At 37.4% G+C, this 20,197-nt stretch overlaps 4 protein-coding genes across 4 annotated transcripts; all 4 read right to left on the reverse strand.

Moving 5' to 3' along the window:
• Positions 1-2,876: 2,876 nt before the first annotated feature.
• LOC107796747 (protein LATERAL BRANCHING OXIDOREDUCTASE 1-like) lies at positions 2,877-4,713 on the reverse strand. The gene is made up of 3 exons (XM_016619550.2): positions 4,100-4,713; positions 3,340-3,667; positions 2,877-3,254 (listed from the first exon to the last, which is right to left on the reverse strand). Exons 1-3 carry the CDS (start codon positions 4,576-4,578, stop codon positions 3,000-3,002), a joined length of 1,062 nt encoding a protein of 353 aa, XP_016475036.1. The 5' UTR covers positions 4,579-4,713; the 3' UTR covers positions 2,877-2,999.
• A 2,884-nt stretch (positions 4,714-7,597) lies between these two features.
• LOC107796745 (uncharacterized) lies at positions 7,598-12,884 on the reverse strand. The gene is made up of 9 exons (XM_016619548.2): positions 12,541-12,884; positions 11,580-11,771; positions 11,280-11,377; positions 10,558-10,648; positions 10,264-10,467; positions 9,925-10,181; positions 9,580-9,670; positions 9,246-9,462; positions 7,598-8,097 (listed from the first exon to the last, which is right to left on the reverse strand). Exons 1-9 carry the CDS (start codon positions 12,724-12,726, stop codon positions 7,889-7,891), a joined length of 1,545 nt encoding a protein of 514 aa, XP_016475034.2. The 5' UTR covers positions 12,727-12,884; the 3' UTR covers positions 7,598-7,888.
• A 766-nt stretch (positions 12,885-13,650) lies between these two features.
• LOC107796742 (leucine-rich repeat extensin-like protein 7) lies at positions 13,651-16,041 on the reverse strand. The gene has a single exon (XM_016619545.2). The coding sequence runs from the start codon at positions 15,836-15,838 to the stop codon at positions 13,958-13,960; it is 1,881 nt and encodes a 626-aa protein (XP_016475031.2). The 5' UTR covers positions 15,839-16,041; the 3' UTR covers positions 13,651-13,957.
• A 1,467-nt stretch (positions 16,042-17,508) lies between these two features.
• LOC107796746 (CCG-binding protein 1-like) lies at positions 17,509-19,612 on the reverse strand. Its single transcript, XM_016619549.2, has 3 exons — positions 19,264-19,612; positions 18,796-18,869; positions 17,509-18,065 (listed from the first exon to the last, which is right to left on the reverse strand). Exons 1-3 carry the CDS (start codon positions 19,502-19,504, stop codon positions 17,760-17,762), a joined length of 621 nt encoding a protein of 206 aa, XP_016475035.1. The 5' UTR covers positions 19,505-19,612; the 3' UTR covers positions 17,509-17,759.
• Between the last annotated feature and the right edge of the window lie 585 nt (positions 19,613-20,197).

The following is a 20,197-nucleotide window of genomic DNA, read 5'->3' on the forward strand; positions in this document are numbered from 1 at the left end:
ATATAAACCTTTAAAACATTTACATCAATCCAAGATTTTGGATAAAAATCATGCAAAATCATTTCATTTGCTTTAAGTCATCGAAATCACTTTCGGCTTCTTAGGCATAAACATAAGAAAATCATCATTACCTTTCACTGGGAGTACTATACTATCACCGACATAAGAAGGTCAACTAGGTTATGTACCTAGCGGTAAGTATCATATACCCTACTTGCTCAGGTCGTCTCATCGTAGTGCTGTACGAATCGACTCAGCCATGTTAATAATAGCACAAAATAGTACCCTCTCAAGGGAAAGCACTCTGTCGTAGTCTATACCACAAAGTAGCCATCTACGCCTACACCGGCACGTGTAGTTTCATGACAACGAGCACGATATATCTGAATCTAATCTCAGTAAACACAAGTAACTCCCAAAATATTTGATACTTCAAAAATAGATTCATAGTATTGTAGCCTCAAATGATCTATTTTTATCAAATTATGGCATTTACCGAAAATTTAAATCATTTGAACAAAATTTAAATAAATAACCTTTTACACGCTAAAGCGTTTAGCAATTTAACATCAATCTTTAAAAGATACCACAAGTATTATTTTGCGAATCTATTTTTGAAGTATCAAATATTTTGGGAGTTACTTGTGTTCACCGAGATTGGCTTCGAATATATCGTGCTCGTTGTCATAAAACTTATAACATTTACCTTGAGTGTCATTTTGCCAACAAGATTTAAAATACAATTTTATAATACAGCATGACACTACATATGCAACATAATATTTTAATACATGAAGACATTCGTACTTGTTTGTCCCCACAAGCACGAAAGTACATTTGCAAACAACTTAAGTATTAACTTGAAACATTGCTCTTAGAGAAAGTCCCTTAAGAAGAATAAATTTTAATCAACTTACCTCGCTTTCGCTTTATTAACATTCACAAGCTTTCAATCTTCATCCATCATTCCAATATTGATTAAAATGCTCAACATCACCAACAAGTCGATATCTACAATTAGATATCCTAATTATATCAAAATATGACCTAAGATATTGATCAACATCCATATATGGCTCATAAGTTGGCTACAAGCCTCTAACAACTCAAATCGCCAAATAGTTTTACATGATAGACCTTTCAACTTCATTCTTATGTTTTAATACCCATTCGAAGTCATTAATGATACTACATCAATTGTCCATTGCCGCTAAGTTGCTATTCATCGTCTTCCATAATCAACACTTGCAAAATATACAATTCTGGTGATTACTTAGTTGATCACTTCCATCTTTTGCTAACAAATAATTCCATAGGTTCATTGTATTCATAAATTTCATTGCCAAGATTACCATTCATCTTCTCTCTTATTTTCTCAAAAGTATTATTCATGCCATGAACTAGAGTTTTATAATCCAATCTTTCGACCATTAAAACTTGTAACAAATGCTTCAAATACTTTTAACTACTCATAATAAACGAGTTTGAAGCATTGACATTAACTATAGTAGCTCAATCTTGAAAAATTGCAACTTTGGTGATTTTAGTGTTCTTGAGGATTTGATGATGAAATCTAGCATTTGGATGCAAGAATGATATTAGAACTCATGTATATTGAGTAAGAATCAACCCAAAACAACCTTAACAACTTACCTTGGTTGATTGGACTTGATTTGAGCTTAAAATCGTCCCTTTACCTCAGGAACCCTAACCTCCAACACTCAAAATACTCTCCTCCCCCGAATTTGTATTTATAGGCCCAGATTTCTGGGTTTCGGACGCGGCCTTGGATGCTATGGCACCACTTCACTGCCAGCCATTCTTTTGGACGCGGCCCCGGATGCTTCGCATCTGCAGACTCCTCTGCCAGCCTTTGGTAATTTGGTCATAACTTCTTGTAGGAATGTCCAAATGACAAACGGTTTGAAGCGTTAGAAACTAGACTCGACGATCTTTCATTTGATAGGTGTTAGAAACTAGACTCGAAGATCTTTCATTTGATAGGTTGTCCATCACATAACTCCATATATATATATGTAGATATGCTCGTCCAAAGTTTGGTCTTGTGCGTACTCATTTGGAACTTTAGTCTATCATGTAATTTCCAACTTGACTTAGACTTAGGGCTCTCCTTAGACCCCACATCACTTATAATATGACTCGTACACTTATTATCATATCCAATTGATATCCATCATATTAATAGTCCTCGTCTGCACACAAAATAATATAATTAGCGCACATCAACTTTCTTAATAACGCTTAAGTATTTCGAAATTTTTCGGGGTGCTACACTTAGCATCCTCATTTGATCCAACTCAGCAGCGACAGAGGATAAGGGTCCTCTAGGATTAGACAACATTTGGTACAAGCTTTTTATTCAATTATTTTGCTGGGCTATAATGCGTATGTTGTTCAAACTCTGCACAGCGATGATGAATAAAAAAGGGGATAACGGGTCTCCCTGCCTCAATCCCCTATGTGAAGGAAAGAAATCTTCAGGTGACGCATTAAAACACTGAAAATCTGGCTGTGCTTATAAAATATCTGATCCAGTTGGTCCATTTTGTGCCAAAGTGAAGCCATGATATATACACATTAAGCTTGAAAGTGTGATGAAAATACCCACAATGTGTTTTTACTTCAATTCTTCTCTTTCACGCGACATTATTAAGCCAAAGATAATGGGGCTTGGGCTGCAGAAGTGCATCTGCCCATGATATATGCACATCAACCTTTAGAATCTAAGATGAGATGAAAATAAATACATTTGTATTTTACTCTAATTCTCTCTCTCAGAGTTGCTCTAATATCAGTTATAGCTGGGGGTACTCTTATAGGAGGGAGATTCAGTGTTTTCATTACAAATAGACAGATGAAAAACAGGTAATCTATTAGTTACCCCAATCTTAGAAAATAAAAAAGACCTTTGCATTATTTTGTTATTTATATCACATGACACGTTTACTTGATAAGACATACACAAGATTGATTTTTTTTCAAGCCTTAAAATGGTGAATTTGAAGGTTTTCATCATCACGCTTGGTGAAATTGCTGTTCTTCCGATGAGTGAAAAACATTCCCCAGTTATAAGCCTTATACTTTGCAGGGTTTTCCGCATTGACAAGCTTCTCCAAGGGTTCTATCCATGTATAGTGTGATGGATTGAGAAAGAATGGAATTGAAAACCTTTCCCTCTCTGAGTTCACCACCACCCGGTGTTCCACACTCTCATATTCATCGTTGCTCCAAACCTGAACAAGCATTGTGATCATACACCAATTATATATATACGTACTAATACTACAATTTACCTACTGAATTCTTTGATAAGAATACCTGGATAGTGTCACCAACATTTATAATGTAAGCATCAGGAGTAGGTTTAACTCTAATCCATTCTCCATCAGTTTTTCTCTTCACTTCAAGCCCTCCTATATCATCTTGAGCCAGAATAGTTAGTGAACCAGCATCTTTGTGCCTACCAACTCCTAAAGCCAAATGAGGGATAGGGCAAGGAGGATAATGATTCAGCCTCACGAAACTAGTTTGGTCTTTAAAGAACCCATTCAACCTTTTTGCTGGCAAGTCTAAGCTGAGAGAAATCAGTTCCAGTAACTTGTAAGACAGCTTTTGCATTTCTTGAACATACTTTTCACAAACATCCCTGAAAAAAAAGACAATTATTAATCAATCTTGCTCAGCTTCGTGCTTTATTAAAGAAAAATGCTCCAATTTTGTCCCTCTACCATACGAAATATCTTAATTTTATTCTTCTTCCTACCTTTTGGCGTTTCATATCGTCTTGTTTTTGCCCTTAACACTAACAAAACTCCAACATGGATTGGGTAGATTCTACGGGTCAAAATACTTAGGGAAAAGGTACAATTTTACCCCTCTAAGTTTGACTATGGTTTAATACTTCATGTTGGAGCTCTGTAAGAGTCAACGGCAAATACCACACGATTTACTAACTGCAAGAATATGATGACCTCAAAGTATAGCAAGGATAAAATTAAGATATTTTGTATATTAGAGAGGTAAATTTGGAAATTTTCTCTTTACTAAATTGTGCGTTTAAAAAAAGAATATTGAGTACCTTAATTCTGGAGGGTACTCAGGCCATTGATTGTGCAACTCCTTGAGCTCCTTGTCATCAGGGTCATGAGAAAGTGGTACAACAGTTGGATTCTCCACAGTAAAATCAAAGACTTCTTTCCAGTCCCTAACATTTTTGGTGAGCTCAGTATCATAATATCCCATTGAGTTCAGCTCATCTCTCTTCACTTTTCTCTTTTCCTCTTTAGACAAAGCAAAGAACTTTCTTGATCCCAACTCAATCTTTTCCCTGTACTCTAAGGACACCCCATGATTGATCACTTGGAAGAATCCCCATTTCTTGCATGCATCTTTCACCTCAGCTACTAGACTTGATAATTCCTTGCAATTTTTCTCAGTGGAGATATCTGAAGAGTTGAGTATTAAGAGATCAATCACTGGAATGCCCTCTGCTTCAGTTATGGTCAATTTAGGCCTGTGTTCAACATCTTGGATGAAAGCTGAGTCAACTTCTCCCATGGCTGAATTATTTGGTTGGTACTGAGTTTTTCTTTGAGGATCACAATCAGAGAAGTGTAATAGATTTTGGACACTGGAAAGCACTTTGTCATACAATAGATTGAGGTTGCTGAGGTTTTATAGTTGTAACAATGACTGAAGCCTATATCTTGAAGGGTCGCGTCCTAAATATAATTTCTTACCTGCTACATTTTTTTTATTGGAAGGTTGGTTTAGTTTTGTTTTCATTGTTGTTGAATCATTGATGCTAATTTTAGCACTGCTTCTGTTCTCACTATTATGGATACTACATTTCTAAAGTGGGACATGATGGAGAAAATGATAACAATAACTTCAGATTAATAAATAATGAAAGTAGGTAATTGTACCTTTCACAGGTGTAGGCAAATCAATTAACTTGTAATTCTCATTAATGACTCAAGGATGGTAAATTAAGAAAACTATTTACAAGAGCCAAGACATACCACTTTATTTCTTTCCAGCTGAGAACGACAGCTTAATATAGTATACAAAACTTGTCATAGACTATATTTGTCATTACAGGTCACCAATTCTAAAATGATATGTTTGAATGTTCTTGATGTTTTATACTTCAATGTCACACGGATGATTTGTGTCGTGTCCAATTTTCGCGTGCACTGATTATAGAAGGACCCGGTTCTTCTATGTGTTCCTTATACTACTGTTGCAGAAATAGTAAATACGGAAAGTAAAAAACACAAGTATTTTTACGTAGAAAATACCCGGCTCAAAAGGTGAAAAACTCACGACCTACTACTCAGTAGGATTTTTCCCAACACTTCACTAAATCACTGAGCCAAAACAACATTTACAAAACTCTTTGTAAACCTAAGGATTACCTCTAATCCCGTTGTGGCAACCAACCTCTAACTGTTGCGACAACTTCAAGTTAACTCTAACTTGAATGCTCAGAGTACCTAATACAATTGCCTCTAGATAAAGCTGAAAGGTTCAATTTGAAAACACCTACTACAATGAAACTAGAATAAAAGACAGACACTTGGAACTGGTTCTTCTATCATGTTCATGTAGCTTTAGGTTCGCACACTTGAATCACACAAGAATTGCTTGCAAAATGCCTTGCTATTTTGCTCTCAACTCAAGTTTAACTTCACCGTTTGTGCGTGCCTGTAAAATGAGAACATCCTATAATTTATAGAGTTAGTAGAATAAGAAATAACTAGAGTTCCAATGCTATACTCCCTTATCTTCAACTTTTAACTCCTCCCTTATCTTGGATAAAGTTCTCTTCGAGTAAGGAGTCATTCTCCTCATTTATGGAACATTTTCGATCAGGAGATATCAGATATAACAACTTAAGCTTATCTCCTCCGCATGCATCCCTTATGCTCGAATCTGCCAATATCTGTGTATGCTGTATATGGACCCGGTTCATGCTTGAGTTCCTTTGTCAATCATCAAAACAAACTTTCTCCTTTTTTTACGGTGACAAACTTTGTGTTTTTCATAACCTAAGTAAGGTATTGGGCAGGCTCCCCTGACTACTGGTATACTGCCATTTTTGTCAGGCAAAGTTAAAGACTTCAAAGGCTAATAACAAAACTATCATGACAGACTCTCATTGGCTACCAAGTATTCTCCACAACAAAATCAAACACTTGTTCCCAATCCCTAACATTTTTAGAATGCACTGTATCATAAAACCCATAGGATTATCTTCATCTCTGCTCACTTTCCTCTTCTCCTCAGTAGGCTGCAAGAAAAACCCCCTTGATGCTTTCTCAATAATTTCACGGCATGTTGATGGAACTCCATGGTTTATCACTTGAAAAAAAAAACCAGTTCCTCTGCTACAAGATTTGTAATTGCTAAAGAAGTGTTGGAGGTGTCAGAGGTTAGAACTGGAGAGAGATCAATTAAGAGTATGCTTTCTGCTTCAATTGTGCTCAGTTTTGGCCTGTGTTCAGTTTCTTGAAAAAATGATTCATCAATCTCTCCCCGGCCGGCGGGAATTGAACTTATAACCTTACAAAGGTTTTGAAGCTTCTTGACTACTAAATTATGCTTCTGGTCTGTGTCAAGAGTATTCAAAATATAATATATATATATATATATATATATATATATATATATATATATATATATAGATAGATAGATAGATAGATAGATATATGTATATATAAATACAGTGTAATTTTCCGGCGAAGGGGATTCGGGTGAACCCTTCCGCCCCTCTAAATACAGTGTAATTTTCCGGCGAAGGGGATTCGGGTGAACCCCTTCCGCCCCTCTAAATCCACCCCTGCCTCTCCCATTATAGTACTTCACTTTTGTTACAAGTGAGACTGAGAAAAAAATCTGAGAGTTGCTTCGCCTCTCTTTTCATTCGCCTCTCATTATATCGAAGTCTTTCTCTAACCTCTCTTCAGATTGCTCTATCCGCTTCTCTAACTCTTACCTTTGTATCTCTCATTCTCATTCTCAGTCTCTCCTACCGGCAAACAACGACGCCTCTTCCTTATTATACATTTGTTTGGAATTTCAGTTTATTTTATTTTGCTATGAAAATTTTGTTTTGTCTATTGCTATGAAAGACATTTGTTGCCTTTCAATTTAATAGAATGGTAAATAGCAATACTCTTAAAAAGTGTAGTAGCCGAGTAGATTGTTAGTCGCCTTAATAAGGCGTACAATCCGATCCGAAAATCCAAAATATTTACCCGATCCAAACTTTAAAATCCGATCCGATCCAATTAAATTCGGATTGGATTCGAATTGCATTTAATAAAATCCGAAATCCGAATTTACAATCCGAAATGTGCAAAATCCTCCGATCCGATCCAATTTAATTCGGATTGCATTTAATAAAATCCGAAATCCGAATTTACAATCCGAAATGTGCTAAATCCTCCGATCCGACCGATTCACAACCCCAGAACTGTCTGCACAAAATGGAGCCCAAATACAGGTACTTGTTTGCCTTAGACTTATCTTAAACGAGACAAGAACATCCATGGGCCAAAGGCAAAGACTTGAATTGTCAATCAACAGAAAATATAATTCTTTCCTTCAGATAAAAACAGAAAGGAAAGTGGACTTCTCTGCAGCTAAGAGTTTATGGAGATATCATACACGTTCACCATATGAAGACTTCTCCTCCAATTATAGAAGCCAACACTCTACGATTGTACAAGTCTGAAGGGATAAAGGTATACAGAGAACTAATCTAATGCAATTATTTACACGAAGGAGAGAGGGGGTGGGGATAAGAGAAAAGGAAAGAAGCTAAAAGGAGCACCAAGTGTGAAAAAATACATCAAGAAATTCTTCAAGCAGCAGGCATTGAGGTTGAGATGACCACGTAAGACAAATACTGAAGGCCATCCTGAATTTTGCCCATGGCTGTGCTATGATCTGCACGAAGATTATCCGCATATGCATTAGCTTTTTCCTGTATTGATTTCTGCGGAACTTCTTGTGAATCAGCAGAAACACCTTTCACTGCTGCTAAATATGCTTCAGCAACTTCCGATATTCCTGCAAAAGCATAATGAAGCTAATCAAGAGGGATAGACACCACTATTACAGTTCCCCTGAACTTTTAACACCAAAGGAAAGGGGACATACCAAGAGCAAATGTGTTCTTCCCTAGAAAAAGCTAGATCGAACTGTTCCTTTATAGGGGTTCTTTTATTTATTTATTTATTTATTATTACTATTATTATTATTTTGATAATGTTCCTTTATTCTTCATGCCAAGGGCAGACAAAAATGTCTTAAGGGAGGCAAACCTTCACACTTTCTCCAAGCTCAATGACCTCATTTCAACATTACTAGACCAGTAAAATTAAATTGTTCATAACCAGGGGCAGAGAAAGACATCAAACAGTTGAAATAACAATCACTTAGTAAAGCAGTTATCCGTAACGGGCCAAAGCATTTACGAGGATCTGGAAAACCAATTCAACTACAATGAAACTTTATACAGCTTGAGGGCAGAAGTCACTCAACCAGAAGATTACTTGATTTTACCAATTCCCCAAAGTACTCTTTTTTCAAGATAAAAGACTAGTATCCTACAGTATTGCAATATTTTAGCTTTAAAATTATTGCACTCCAGATCCATTCTAAAAATAAAAGTATACACACACATACTTTTGGCAGAGAAACAATATACACCCACAAAGAACAAGCGATACACTCGTAAAGAGACAGTGAGCATCACACTATTTACACGAACGATTTGCTCATAGAACTTTCAGAAATGGCAATTTCAAGTTTGATCATTCTGATCCAAAAGGGAACTATTAGGCTATCTTCTTAATATTGATAGAAAAGGAAATCAAATGTCAACTTGTTCTTCAGAATATTACATTCAATGAGCACAGCAAAATGCATGAATAGATATTTGACCAAGCCACAGGAAGAAATAAATAATAACAAACACAAAGCGCACAATCATAAATCACAAAAATTCTTTTATTTGTGCATAACCCTACCCATGTGCTTCGTTTGATGACTTTTTTAAAGTTTTTATATGCAATACCAGAGATCAAACAAAAGGTAGGTCATCCATAAATATTAGCAAGGAAAAAATGGACGGCAGATGAAACACAACGAAGGGAAAAAAAGAAACAAGATAAAAGTCACAAAAGCATGCAATAATATGTTTGACACAAATCTACCTGTAATAAAGCTGGAAGAAACAGCTTCAACACATCCAGTCATTGAACATGCCTTCGCTCGGATTATCTTAGCCCTTTCAATTGAATCCTCAGGCCAATCCGTTTTCACAATTTCCGCATCGGCATCTTGGTCCACAACTTTATTTGCAGTTGAGACGATTGATTTCCCAAGCATTACAAGTTGACTCGCAGCAAAACAGCACAACTCTGAAAGTCTCTGTGTATATAAGAATAATCTGTGAGAAGTAAGTAGATCCTTTACTCCCAAAACAGAAGCTGCATGTTTCTTTGATTCAAAAGAAACTCGCAGACAAACTAAATATATTATACATACATGGACACCCTCTGAATGAAGTGTATCCAGTCTCCGAGCAGTCCTTTGAATCATGTCATCGGAAGCTAGTCCAACCAAAACATTTGTAAATCTGCACTTCAATGAAATCCAAAACTTAACACCACTATCCCAGTTCTTAGCAACTAGACACTTTAGATAATCACACTACTAAGGCACAAGAATTCTATCTGGATTCACGAACCGTCCACATTACAGTCACATACTCCCTGCCCTGCTCCCATATATTTTTCAAGAACTGGATGCTTGGTAAAGCATATTAAAGTAGAAGGAAAAGCAGAAAAAAAAATCAAAAACAGGTAAAGCATATTAAAGTTCAATCTTTACCCTGCTGCCAATTCTGCAGCCTTGTTCACGCTAGAATCATGCAAATTCTTCACCTCATCAGTACTGTCTGCAATGCCAGTCTCAACTTTCTTCCCTTTTCCTGACTCTGTATTACTTCCATATACTTCAGAACTCAAGTCAAAAATCTGGTGAACCTCTTTAAGTTTTCCATCATATGAAGACCTTTGATCAGATGGAAGCTTAGCTTTTCTTCTGTTGAACAACAAAGCATAATGGTTGGACAATGCCTCCAGCTCCTGCGTGTAATTCATATGATAAGACAAGGGATTTACGGGATGAACTCAACTAGGTATTGGATCAGTATGAGTAGGAAGTGACCTCCAACTGCTCCGGACCTCCATAAATATAAAAGCATCTATCAAAAGTAACTTCCTCATAAAACTGATCCTTGTCTGTTTTTCCTCCCCCTTCTTTGGTGTTTGGGTCAACTCCAATACCAGTTTCTGAGATCAGAAGATCCATAGTTTCTTTTCCAAGTAGCTCAAGCGCATGCATCCCTTTGGCAGTAAAAGCTTTTCCAGTCTGCAAGAAATTGCCCAATATAAACTGCACACTAAGGCACACTCCCCCTGCCCAAAAAGATAGAAAATCAAATTTGTGCAAATGGCAAACCTCTAGTATGGATGGTGCTGCAGAACCAGTTGTGGCAGGTAAGCCACCATGCTGAACTGATTCAGCAATACTTAAAGCCGATTCCTCAAGCCTGAAAATATAAAACAAAATATCACTTCTTTGGCAATTTTGGCATTACTAAACGAAGGAATAACCAGGTAATGACTCAAAACTGGTTAACTTTGCAGGATCACAGCGTTCTCATGCTTAACCAGGAGGTGCTTATTTTTCCATGTTTCCTAACAGTTGGAGTTTGCAACTGCTTTTCTTAGTCCAGAAATATGTAAGCACAAAATTTGTTTTATTCCAGTCATTTTTCCACCTTAATTTGCCGGAGGGAAACAACCTCTTTATCTCCACAAGATAGGGTCTGCGTACACACTAACCTCCCTAGACCCCACTGTGTGGGATTAAGGTGGAAATTTCACCAAATTAATGTGTCAAAATCATAGAAGTTTATACTATGCAGCATAAAATTAAAGCACAATGTAATATATAATTCAACAGATGTCCAACCAAAAAGAACTCCCTAATTATCCCCTGACAATCAGCTTCATAAAGTACAGCATTGTTTCTCAAGCACAAGATGAGCAACTGCTTAAACAAAATCTAAAAACTTGGCTCCGAAATAGCTGGATAAACACCTCTCTGAGGTGAAGGTTTCCAAGAGCACAACTAGAAAAAGAATCATGTTGCAATCGTATACAAGCAGATATACATACTTGTGGACTAAATCGGAACCTCCTTTGAAGGCGTTTCCTAAAGCTTGCCAAGCTCCTGAAGCGAAATTCTCGACTGAATGGTCAATAACTTTCAAACCCTGCACATAGTTTTGGAAGGTTAAAAGCATGACCATACCAAACAATTTTAGTATATCTACTTCTAACCTTAAGATACTTCTGTAGAGATTTAGCAAAAATAGGGGTGGAATGTTTATCAATGCTCAAGAAGAACTTCCGTTAACAGTTGGAGCACCTACTGAGTCAACTAAGCAGCACAACAACTAGTTTGGTAGCACTTGCCTGGCCAAGAATTGAATCTTCACTAGCTTTCTCTAATTTTTCTAGAGCAGCCTTGCGTTTTTTGTCATTCTCGTCTTCACTTTCCTCTTCGATCATTACTTCTCGCTCATCCTCTTTCGAGGATTTGGAGTCTTCTGAAGCATCCTGCACATCTGCAAGGCTTTTTGCAGCTATTTTAGCCGCTTCAACAGCCTGCATAAGTGAAAACGTATATAAATATAGCTGATGGAGGCAATGAAGGTTTATGTTTAAGTGTGTTTCCCTGCCATAACCACAAAAGAACAAGTAACCTGCACTTGTCAAAAGAAAGTCGAGACATTAGAAGGGTGAGAACAGGAATTATATCAACGAAAGTTGAGTTCTGAAAAGTTTATTAATCTGAAGGCTTCAACTCATTTTGTTGATCTGGTGCCCTACAAAGTGTAGTCCTACAGAAAAACTGAAGGTGAAGGAGGGGGGGGGGGGAGAACTAGCTCAATTCAAATTGACCTAATGCCAACTATTATGTTCCTGATATGTTAACTATTATGTTACTGATAATTATAGCAGAAGGAAATGTTAATGATCACACATGCTCCCACTTGGGAGTCTATCTGATATCAGCCTTGGTACAAAATACTCTAAGTTCTCAAATATAACCGACATCATCCAGCAATCTTCGGCACCTTTCAGTTGAGGCATTGCGAAAATTGTAATAGTTACCAATTACTGAAAGGAAGAGTCCTAAACCCACTAATTGTCTAATTCCTAGATCAGATGATAAATCTAGCAAAAGCTCATTTTGTCAAAAATTTGAAATATAAATGAAGTTACTCACAGTTCACTCACACAACTCGGCTAACAATGATAAAATCTCATTGAGGTAAAACAAACAGCAAGATCAACCAGATAAAAGCAGCTACGTTACAAATGCAAAAAAAAAAAAAAAATAGAGTTATGAAATGTAAGGGAAGATGAGTACATTGCGGGAGATCTCTTCGGCAGCGGTAGTAGCAGCTTTCTGAATGTCCGAAATATAAGAAAACGCAGAAAATCCCCAGCCTCCCCATCCTCCACCGCCGCCGCCTCCTTGCGGTGGAGGTTGCTGAGCTTCCTCCTGCTTTTCCACTATCTCTTCATTCGAAGGCTTCGTCGTGTTTTCCGCCATTTGAGAAGATCGTCGATGCAACTTTATTGGTTTTCACCGCCGGGAACTGGTAACCAAATTGAATCAATTGATAGTCTTTGCGATCTTGTTTGTTAAAGGCAAAACGTGAATCTTACGGCAAAACAGGTAAAGGAGTCAGGACGATGTCGTTTTGTATTACCGTGCACCGCTGACCCGACGTTGGTTTTGTGCACAAAAAATTAGGGCTTTTCTGGCACGTGCTTTTTTAAAAAAAAAAACAAAAAAAGAAGGCTAGAAATAAGCTATTTTTGTAGTAGTTTACAAGTTATAGCTGGTCTAGTGAAATTTCTTTCAAATCTTTTCAAAAATTCTGATTGTACAACAAAAACAAAAAAGAACTGTACTTCCACTAGTGCATAGTAAATTTTTGGTCTTTGGCGTGCCTTTTAATAAAATAGTAACTTCTAGAATTAAAATAGGTATTTTGACTAAATTATTTTAATTAAAATTTGCATATCGACATGACACGTTGAGACATAGTAAAAAATATTTAAGCAAGGACAAATTTGCATATCCTTTGGAAGGGCAAGTTTCCAATTATTGTCACCGCGTCCTAAAAACGTTAGAATTAAAAAGCTACTAGTATAAATTAACTCTAGCGAGTACATTTTCTAGGATAAATAAACTGATGGTACAGTTACATCATATATCTCTCTGCTTCGGTTATTTCAGAACTACCTGATGGTTATTCCAATATTCTACCAAATTGAGCAAAAATCGTGACTATTTTTTAATAAACACGATACAGCAAGGATCAAACGATCCTATAATAAGTTTTGTGACCAAGAGATGAAATGCAGCGCACTTCTTGCGGCAGTGACAAACTTCTAGCTCATTCTCATTCAAGGTAATTGATACGATTAAAATGCAGGAAACGTACAAAAATAAAAATAAAAATAAAAGTAGACAAAAGTATGTTGAAATTGCATAATGTTATGTTCAATCAACACATCCAAGAAAAAATTTCCTATATCTTTCTGTGTACAGTCCATTAGGGTGCAATGACAAAGCTCAATGAATCGTTAAAATTGACAATGTAAACCAACTTTTCAACGATTATATATGTTACACAGATCGATTTGTACACATTCTTCGAACTAGTTATCGTGCCACTGAAAATAAGAATGGTGGAACCCCTTAATAACCTTGGAAAATTGGTGGCGGTGGTGATGCGTATAGCGAGCCCAATGATGGAGGAAGAGCAACATCCTCAAAAGTGGGTGGAGGTGGAGGTAAGGCTACAGGTGGGGGTGGTGAGTGGATAAGTGGCGGTGGAGGTGACGCTACCGGAGGCGGTGGTGAGTGAACGGGAGGTGGAGGTGACGCTACCGGAGGCGGTGGTGAGTGGACTGGAGGTGGAGGTGAGGCCACTGGTGGCGGTGGTGAGTGAACGGGAGGTGGAGGTGATGCTATTGTTGGTGGTGGTGGTGAGTGGACGGGAGGTGGAGGTGACGCCACTGGAGGCGGTGGTGAGTGGACGGGAGGTGGAGGTGAGGCCACTGGTGGTGGTGGAGATCGAGCTGGAGGTGGTGGTGAAGCCACTGGGGATGGAGGTGAAGCCAGTGGTGGTGGTGGTGAGTGGACTGGAGGTGGAGGTGATGCCACCGGTGGTGGTGGAGATTGGACTAGAGGTGGTGGCGGTGATGGTGGTGGTAAAGTATTTGGTGGTGGGGGAGGTGAGGCAACTGGAGGTGGGGATGGGTGGTAAAGTATTTGGTGGTGGGGGAGGTGAGGCAACTGGCGGTGGTGGAGATGTGACCGGGGGTGGAATGGTGGTTTTTGGTGGAGGTGATTTGGGAGTCGGTGGTGGCGATAGGGTTGGAGTAGATACATGAGGTGGCTTTGGTTTTGGACTCGTAGGTTTTGGTGGAGACTTTTTGGGGGTTGAAGGGGTGTTTTCTTTAGGTGGATCCTTTGGACTCTGCCCTTGTGGAGAAAATCCACAATGACCTTTACTACAATCAACAGGGTTGCTCAAAACTGGTAAACATTCCTTCTCTGTCTTTTGATCTGGTTGTTCCTGCAAACAATTTTCTTTGCCTTCAATTTCAAGATCATGGGAGCGCGACGGCGTACATTTTTGGTCCAAGCTCTCAAAATAGTTGTTGGAGAATGTCAAATTGGCCAAGTTGGGCAAGGTACAAAGGTTTTCTGGAACATTTCCCATGAACTTGTTGGATGCAATGTCAAAGACTTCAACTTGCTGCATGTACTTCAAATCCTTTGGTAAGGATCCAACGAACTTGTTTCCGCTAATGTCGAACGTCGTTAGGCTCGTCAGCTTGGTAATTTCTTCAGGTAAACAACCAGAGAGATCATTGTTTGTGAAAACAAGCTCATCTATTGTGCTACTCATTTTGCCAATGCTGCTTGGAATGCAACCAAAGAATTTGTTATTCGCCAATACCACCACTGAAGCATTAGAATTACCCAAATTTTCAGGGATGGTAGAATGGAATCGGTTATTGTTAAGAAATATGGCATCAAGATTCTTCTCAAATAGTGCAGAAGGCACTGAACCTTCAAAATTGTTGTACCTAAGATCAAGATATTTAAGCTTAGGCAATTCCAGCACAACTTCTGGGAATGGCCCCACAAAACGATTGTTGCTGAAATCAATCTCATCTAAAAGCGTAAGATTTTTAATGCTCTTAGGAATGATTCCACAAAACCGATTAGAGTTAATGTGGATAAGACTAACATCAGATAAAAGGCCAAGCTCGACAGGGAGGTGTCCAGCTATGTCTGCATGGTTAAGATCAATGCCAGCAACAACAGAGATATTGGGATTGTCGAGAGCATTGTCACAAAAGACACCATTATAGGCACAAACATTAGGACCTTCCCAGTTAGCCGTGAAGTTTGTTGGGTCGGAGTAAATAGCTTTCTTCCATGCCTGAAGAGCAACATAAGCTTTTTTCAACCTGGAATTCGCGAATGCCATGTTAATGGTCATATCATACTCGCCTTTGTCACCCAAAAGCTGGCGACGAGCAATGGAAGCAGCCTCAACATCAGTTATTGCAAAAGAAGATGAAGAAAGAGAACAGAATGATACAAGGAAGAAGAGAAGAAAAAAACCCGAGGCCATAATGCTTGGATTAAGTCCACTTGGGTTAGGCCCAAGGCTGCTTATAGCAATCTATCTTGCAAATGAAAATGGAGGGTTTTATATGTAGGCAGAGGAAGGAATATTCGTGGTTGATAGGTTATTACTGAAGGTGTTTGAATTTGGAACCATATTTTGCGGAAACTTGTTTGAGCACCATGGAATTTGGAAGGTCAAAATAAACTCAGAGAAAAATTTAAGAAATGAATGAATAGGGGTAATATTTGATCCATCATTTACCTACTAGCATGGAAAATCACCAATTACACGAGTTTCTTTTACTGTCTATTAACAAATGGACATTAATTCATAAACAGGTTTTATTTCTTTGTGCTAGCAAATAATTGCCACATTTTTTCATTAAAGTTTGAAATTTTCACAATGCATTGGCTTTTCTACTGGATTTCAGTTTTTCACTGGATTGCTCTACTCCTCCGCCAAAGCTCTAAAACCGGTGCTTTTATTCTTCCTTTGATAATTCTTCCACTCTCCTTGGCAGATTCCATTTAGATGACAATAAATCCCTCAAGAAAATAATCTTTATTTATGGTCTCTTGTTAGTTCCTAAACCCACAGTTTAGTGACACAAACTACTGACTAAGTGGCTTTCAAGGCTTAATGAAATTTTACCTTCCAATTAAAAGCAAAAATAGATGATGTGAAACATCAAACACGTGCTCCTTGATCATAGGAGTACGTGGAGAGAAAAAAACTACTTCTATTCAACAATTAGATAGGAGACTTGCCTTTACTGTCTTCAATGTCTTAGACTTTAGGAATAATTGGCAGATGCTGAAATTTAACCATGGACTGCCTATTTCCATTTGGTATTTTCCCTTCAACACAGCCCCTTTACCCACCCAAAACCACCACCACCATCAAAATTCTCTCGCCAGGACAAAGGGAGGGACACAAATGTTTTACCCAATACTTCTATGAAGCGGGCAGAGTCTGATGCAAATGACAAGGGAAGTAGCTCTATTCACATCAGGGAATTTCTAAGTAAACATAATACTGATTCACCCTGGCCATTTTAAAATTTTAAGTGCACTAAGAAAAATTAGGCTTATGTTATGCATCACCAAGACTTAAAGATTCTAGTCACTAGTGGTACTAATCCGACGGGGTTACATATTAATCCGCTACAGCACCATGGACCTAACAGGCCAAGATTGCTAATTTGATAAAAATTGAAATTATTTCTAGGATGGATTACAACCTCTCCATAATCGCTGGGATCTATAGATCAAAAATAGGATAGGACGCGATGGCGGAGTCACGTTTAACCAAGGAGTGTCTCGTCGGAAATTACATTGCTTGCTGGGTAAATTTTTTTGTTTTATGCATATTTACAATAAGTTGAACCCCTTAACTTGGGAACGAATATGTTAATAACTGAAGATTACTCCAAATGGTTTCATTTTTGTGAAACAGCTGTTCTTTGTTTTTTTTTTTTTTTTTTTTTTGGGGGGGGGGGGGTGGGGGGGGGGGGGGATACCGAGGTTAGGTGCTTAGAAACCACTAAAGTGCTTAATCGCCAGACCAGGCCATTAACATACCTTTGCTTTTAACTAGTAGGAATAGCAAACTGTTAAAAGGGGGAAAGCGACATTAGTTTAACACCATCTAGAAAAGACCTCAAAGAGCACGTAGAAACTTAACTTTACTGCAATTAAAACTTCCCAAAAACCAAACCATATTTACATTCAAAACAAATGGAAATTCTTAACTAAACAATAGAGTAACTATTTTAAGTAACTATTTTATGCTACACTAACAAAAATACGTGATAACATCCCACAAATTTTACCACATTGGCCAAGAAACACCCTTCAACTCCATTTCTTGACCTTATTACTTGGTTCACTAAAGCTCCAAAAGCATGCTTTTTATGGATTCCATGTCAATAATCAAGTGCAGACGAGTACCAAACAGGGTGTGTTCCTTTGGCTCTGAGAAGTCTAGTAAAGGGTGAATCTGGCATTCTAGCCTTCTCCTCTTCTTCAAGCTCTTCTCTTGTCTTTGGTAATCCATCAGGGACAGGGCAAGGTCTTGCCACTTTTTCCTCAAGATTCGCAATCTTGGCTGATTCTTTGCTTGCTCGTTTTGCTTTGTGCATGTCTGAAACTCCATGTAAACAACCAATGAGAGTTTTTACTCCACCTGCTTGAAGTATTAGCCTCTCTACCTCCTCCTTAGGAGCTTCTTTCTGGAAAGAAAAACAAAAGCAAAAACAAGTGTGAAGGTGCTATACATTAAATATCTGGCCAATTGTTCTGTTTGGATTTACAAAAAGCTCAAGTAATTGGCTTGATTGATATCTTCAACGGATATTATAAGAGTATCTGTGATATGGGGCTACTTTTCATTTATATGATCAGTATTTAGTACAGCTAAGAATCCAATTTATATGGAATTGTTCTCTCACACTATCTGGTAGTCATATACACACAACTACTACTTCGGCTCAACCCAAAACCAAGTTGGACTTGAATAAATGAATCTTCAATTTAAGCCCATCTCAGTCCAATATTATACAAAATAAAAAGTATTAAAAACTCTCCTCCCCAATGAGGCAACTCAAAAGGCACGGTCAAGTCCATATACGCACACAACGTCATATAAATTTGTCAAGTCCCATTCTACCAAATGCCTAAACAGATAAGCAGCTAAAACAATCTCCACAATCGTCCCAAGAATGGAATTGCTGACAAACACTCCACAATTAATTTGTCAAAAAACACTCCACAATTAATACAAAGCCAATCTCATTTTTATTACCCACTAAGAACCAACTTTCTAGACAGGTTACTTAATCGACAGAAACAAAAGCCTACTATCTGACAACACAGAATCAATACAGTAGCAAGACTCCATCAAATAAAAAGGCTACAAAATTTTATTTCAAGAACCTATAACAGTGCTGATTGAGAACTTACTTCAAGATCTTTGAGTTCAAAATAGGCCTGCCAGCAGCTATAGGAATCATCCCCTTCTAGAACAGAACAATAATCTGCACATTACCATTTACAGAGTACTCCATTAGTAATTTTAACAAGCAGATAATACTTACTTTAGACAACAAAAAAAGATGTCCAGTTACTAGATCCCCAATTTTTATTTTTATGTTGTGTGAATACGAACGTAGTTCGTAATAGACAACTGAAGGTGGTGTGCGCAAGCTGGCTCGTACATTAACTTCTTAAAAAGGAAACGAGAAATTTCCCTGGAACCACTATTTTTATATAAAGCAATTCTTTTTTTTTTCATCAACCATTCAGGAAAGAGAAATTTTGAAGAATTTGTTATAACATTAAACGAGCGAGCAATCTAATCAATAACTTACAGGCAAAGGAAACGTAAAATTAAGAAAATACAGGTACAGGAGATTAAGATCTGGACAATACCTGAAAGTTCGTTTTCGGATTTTTCAATCAAAGGAGGGTCTTTTACAACCCTATCGAACTTGGTTCTGCTAAAAGGCTCCAGCTTTGGTATATAAGCATGGCTCCTTGAACAACAACGTATTGTCGACGAATTAATTACATTAAATCTTGAAGAAGATGATCTTTTTGAAGAATATTGAAGCTCATTAGCTCCAACAAGAGAAGAAGATAATGAATTTAAAGTCACTGCTTGTAACACCATTGATATTTTTAGAACCAAGATAAGAAGATATCATCAAAATGCTGAATAATTGTTGAAGAAATTTAAGGATATAAATAGAGGATGAGTTAGATATAAAGAGAAAGGAGGAGTCAGAAGGAATTGGGAATGGATAAGGATGAGATATTTTTTAATATTTTTCCACTAGAAGATAGATAGTATTACTTGTTGGTGTTGATTAGATTTGTGACAATCAAATTATGGCCGTAGATTTGTGTCTATATGTCATCGTGATCAAATGACGGTCGTAAAAATGGAAACGTAGGATGCGGCGGCCCTGTTATACAGTGGGGCTTTTTTTTCCTGGGATATTTTAATGACAATAGCGTATGTGGAAATTTTAAAGATATTTTATTATGAGCCCACAGTTTTTTCTTTGCTTTGAACTTTTTGCTTTTTCAACTTTGTAATTTGTCGTGAAGCAAAAGAAAGAAATTGTTATTGCCAGTCTTTCGCATTTGGTCCCTCGAAAGTTTCTCGATAATAATAGCATATTTGGTCAAAAAGTTTTTTGTCAAAAATATTTTTTTCATAATTAAAGATTTTAAAAGAAAAAATATTTTTGAGTAGAAGCATAAATAGTTTTTGAGAAGAAAAAAAAAAGTAATTTTTTCCTAAGCATTTTTCTAAAAAAAATACTTTTGATAAAAATACAGTTAAAGCACTTTTTAAAAA

This window comes from Nicotiana tabacum, chromosome 19, assembly GCF_000715075.1.
Source record: "Nicotiana tabacum cultivar K326 chromosome 19, ASM71507v2, whole genome shotgun sequence".
In the NCBI taxonomy this organism is placed as follows: domain Eukaryota; kingdom Viridiplantae; phylum Streptophyta; class Magnoliopsida; order Solanales; family Solanaceae; genus Nicotiana; species Nicotiana tabacum.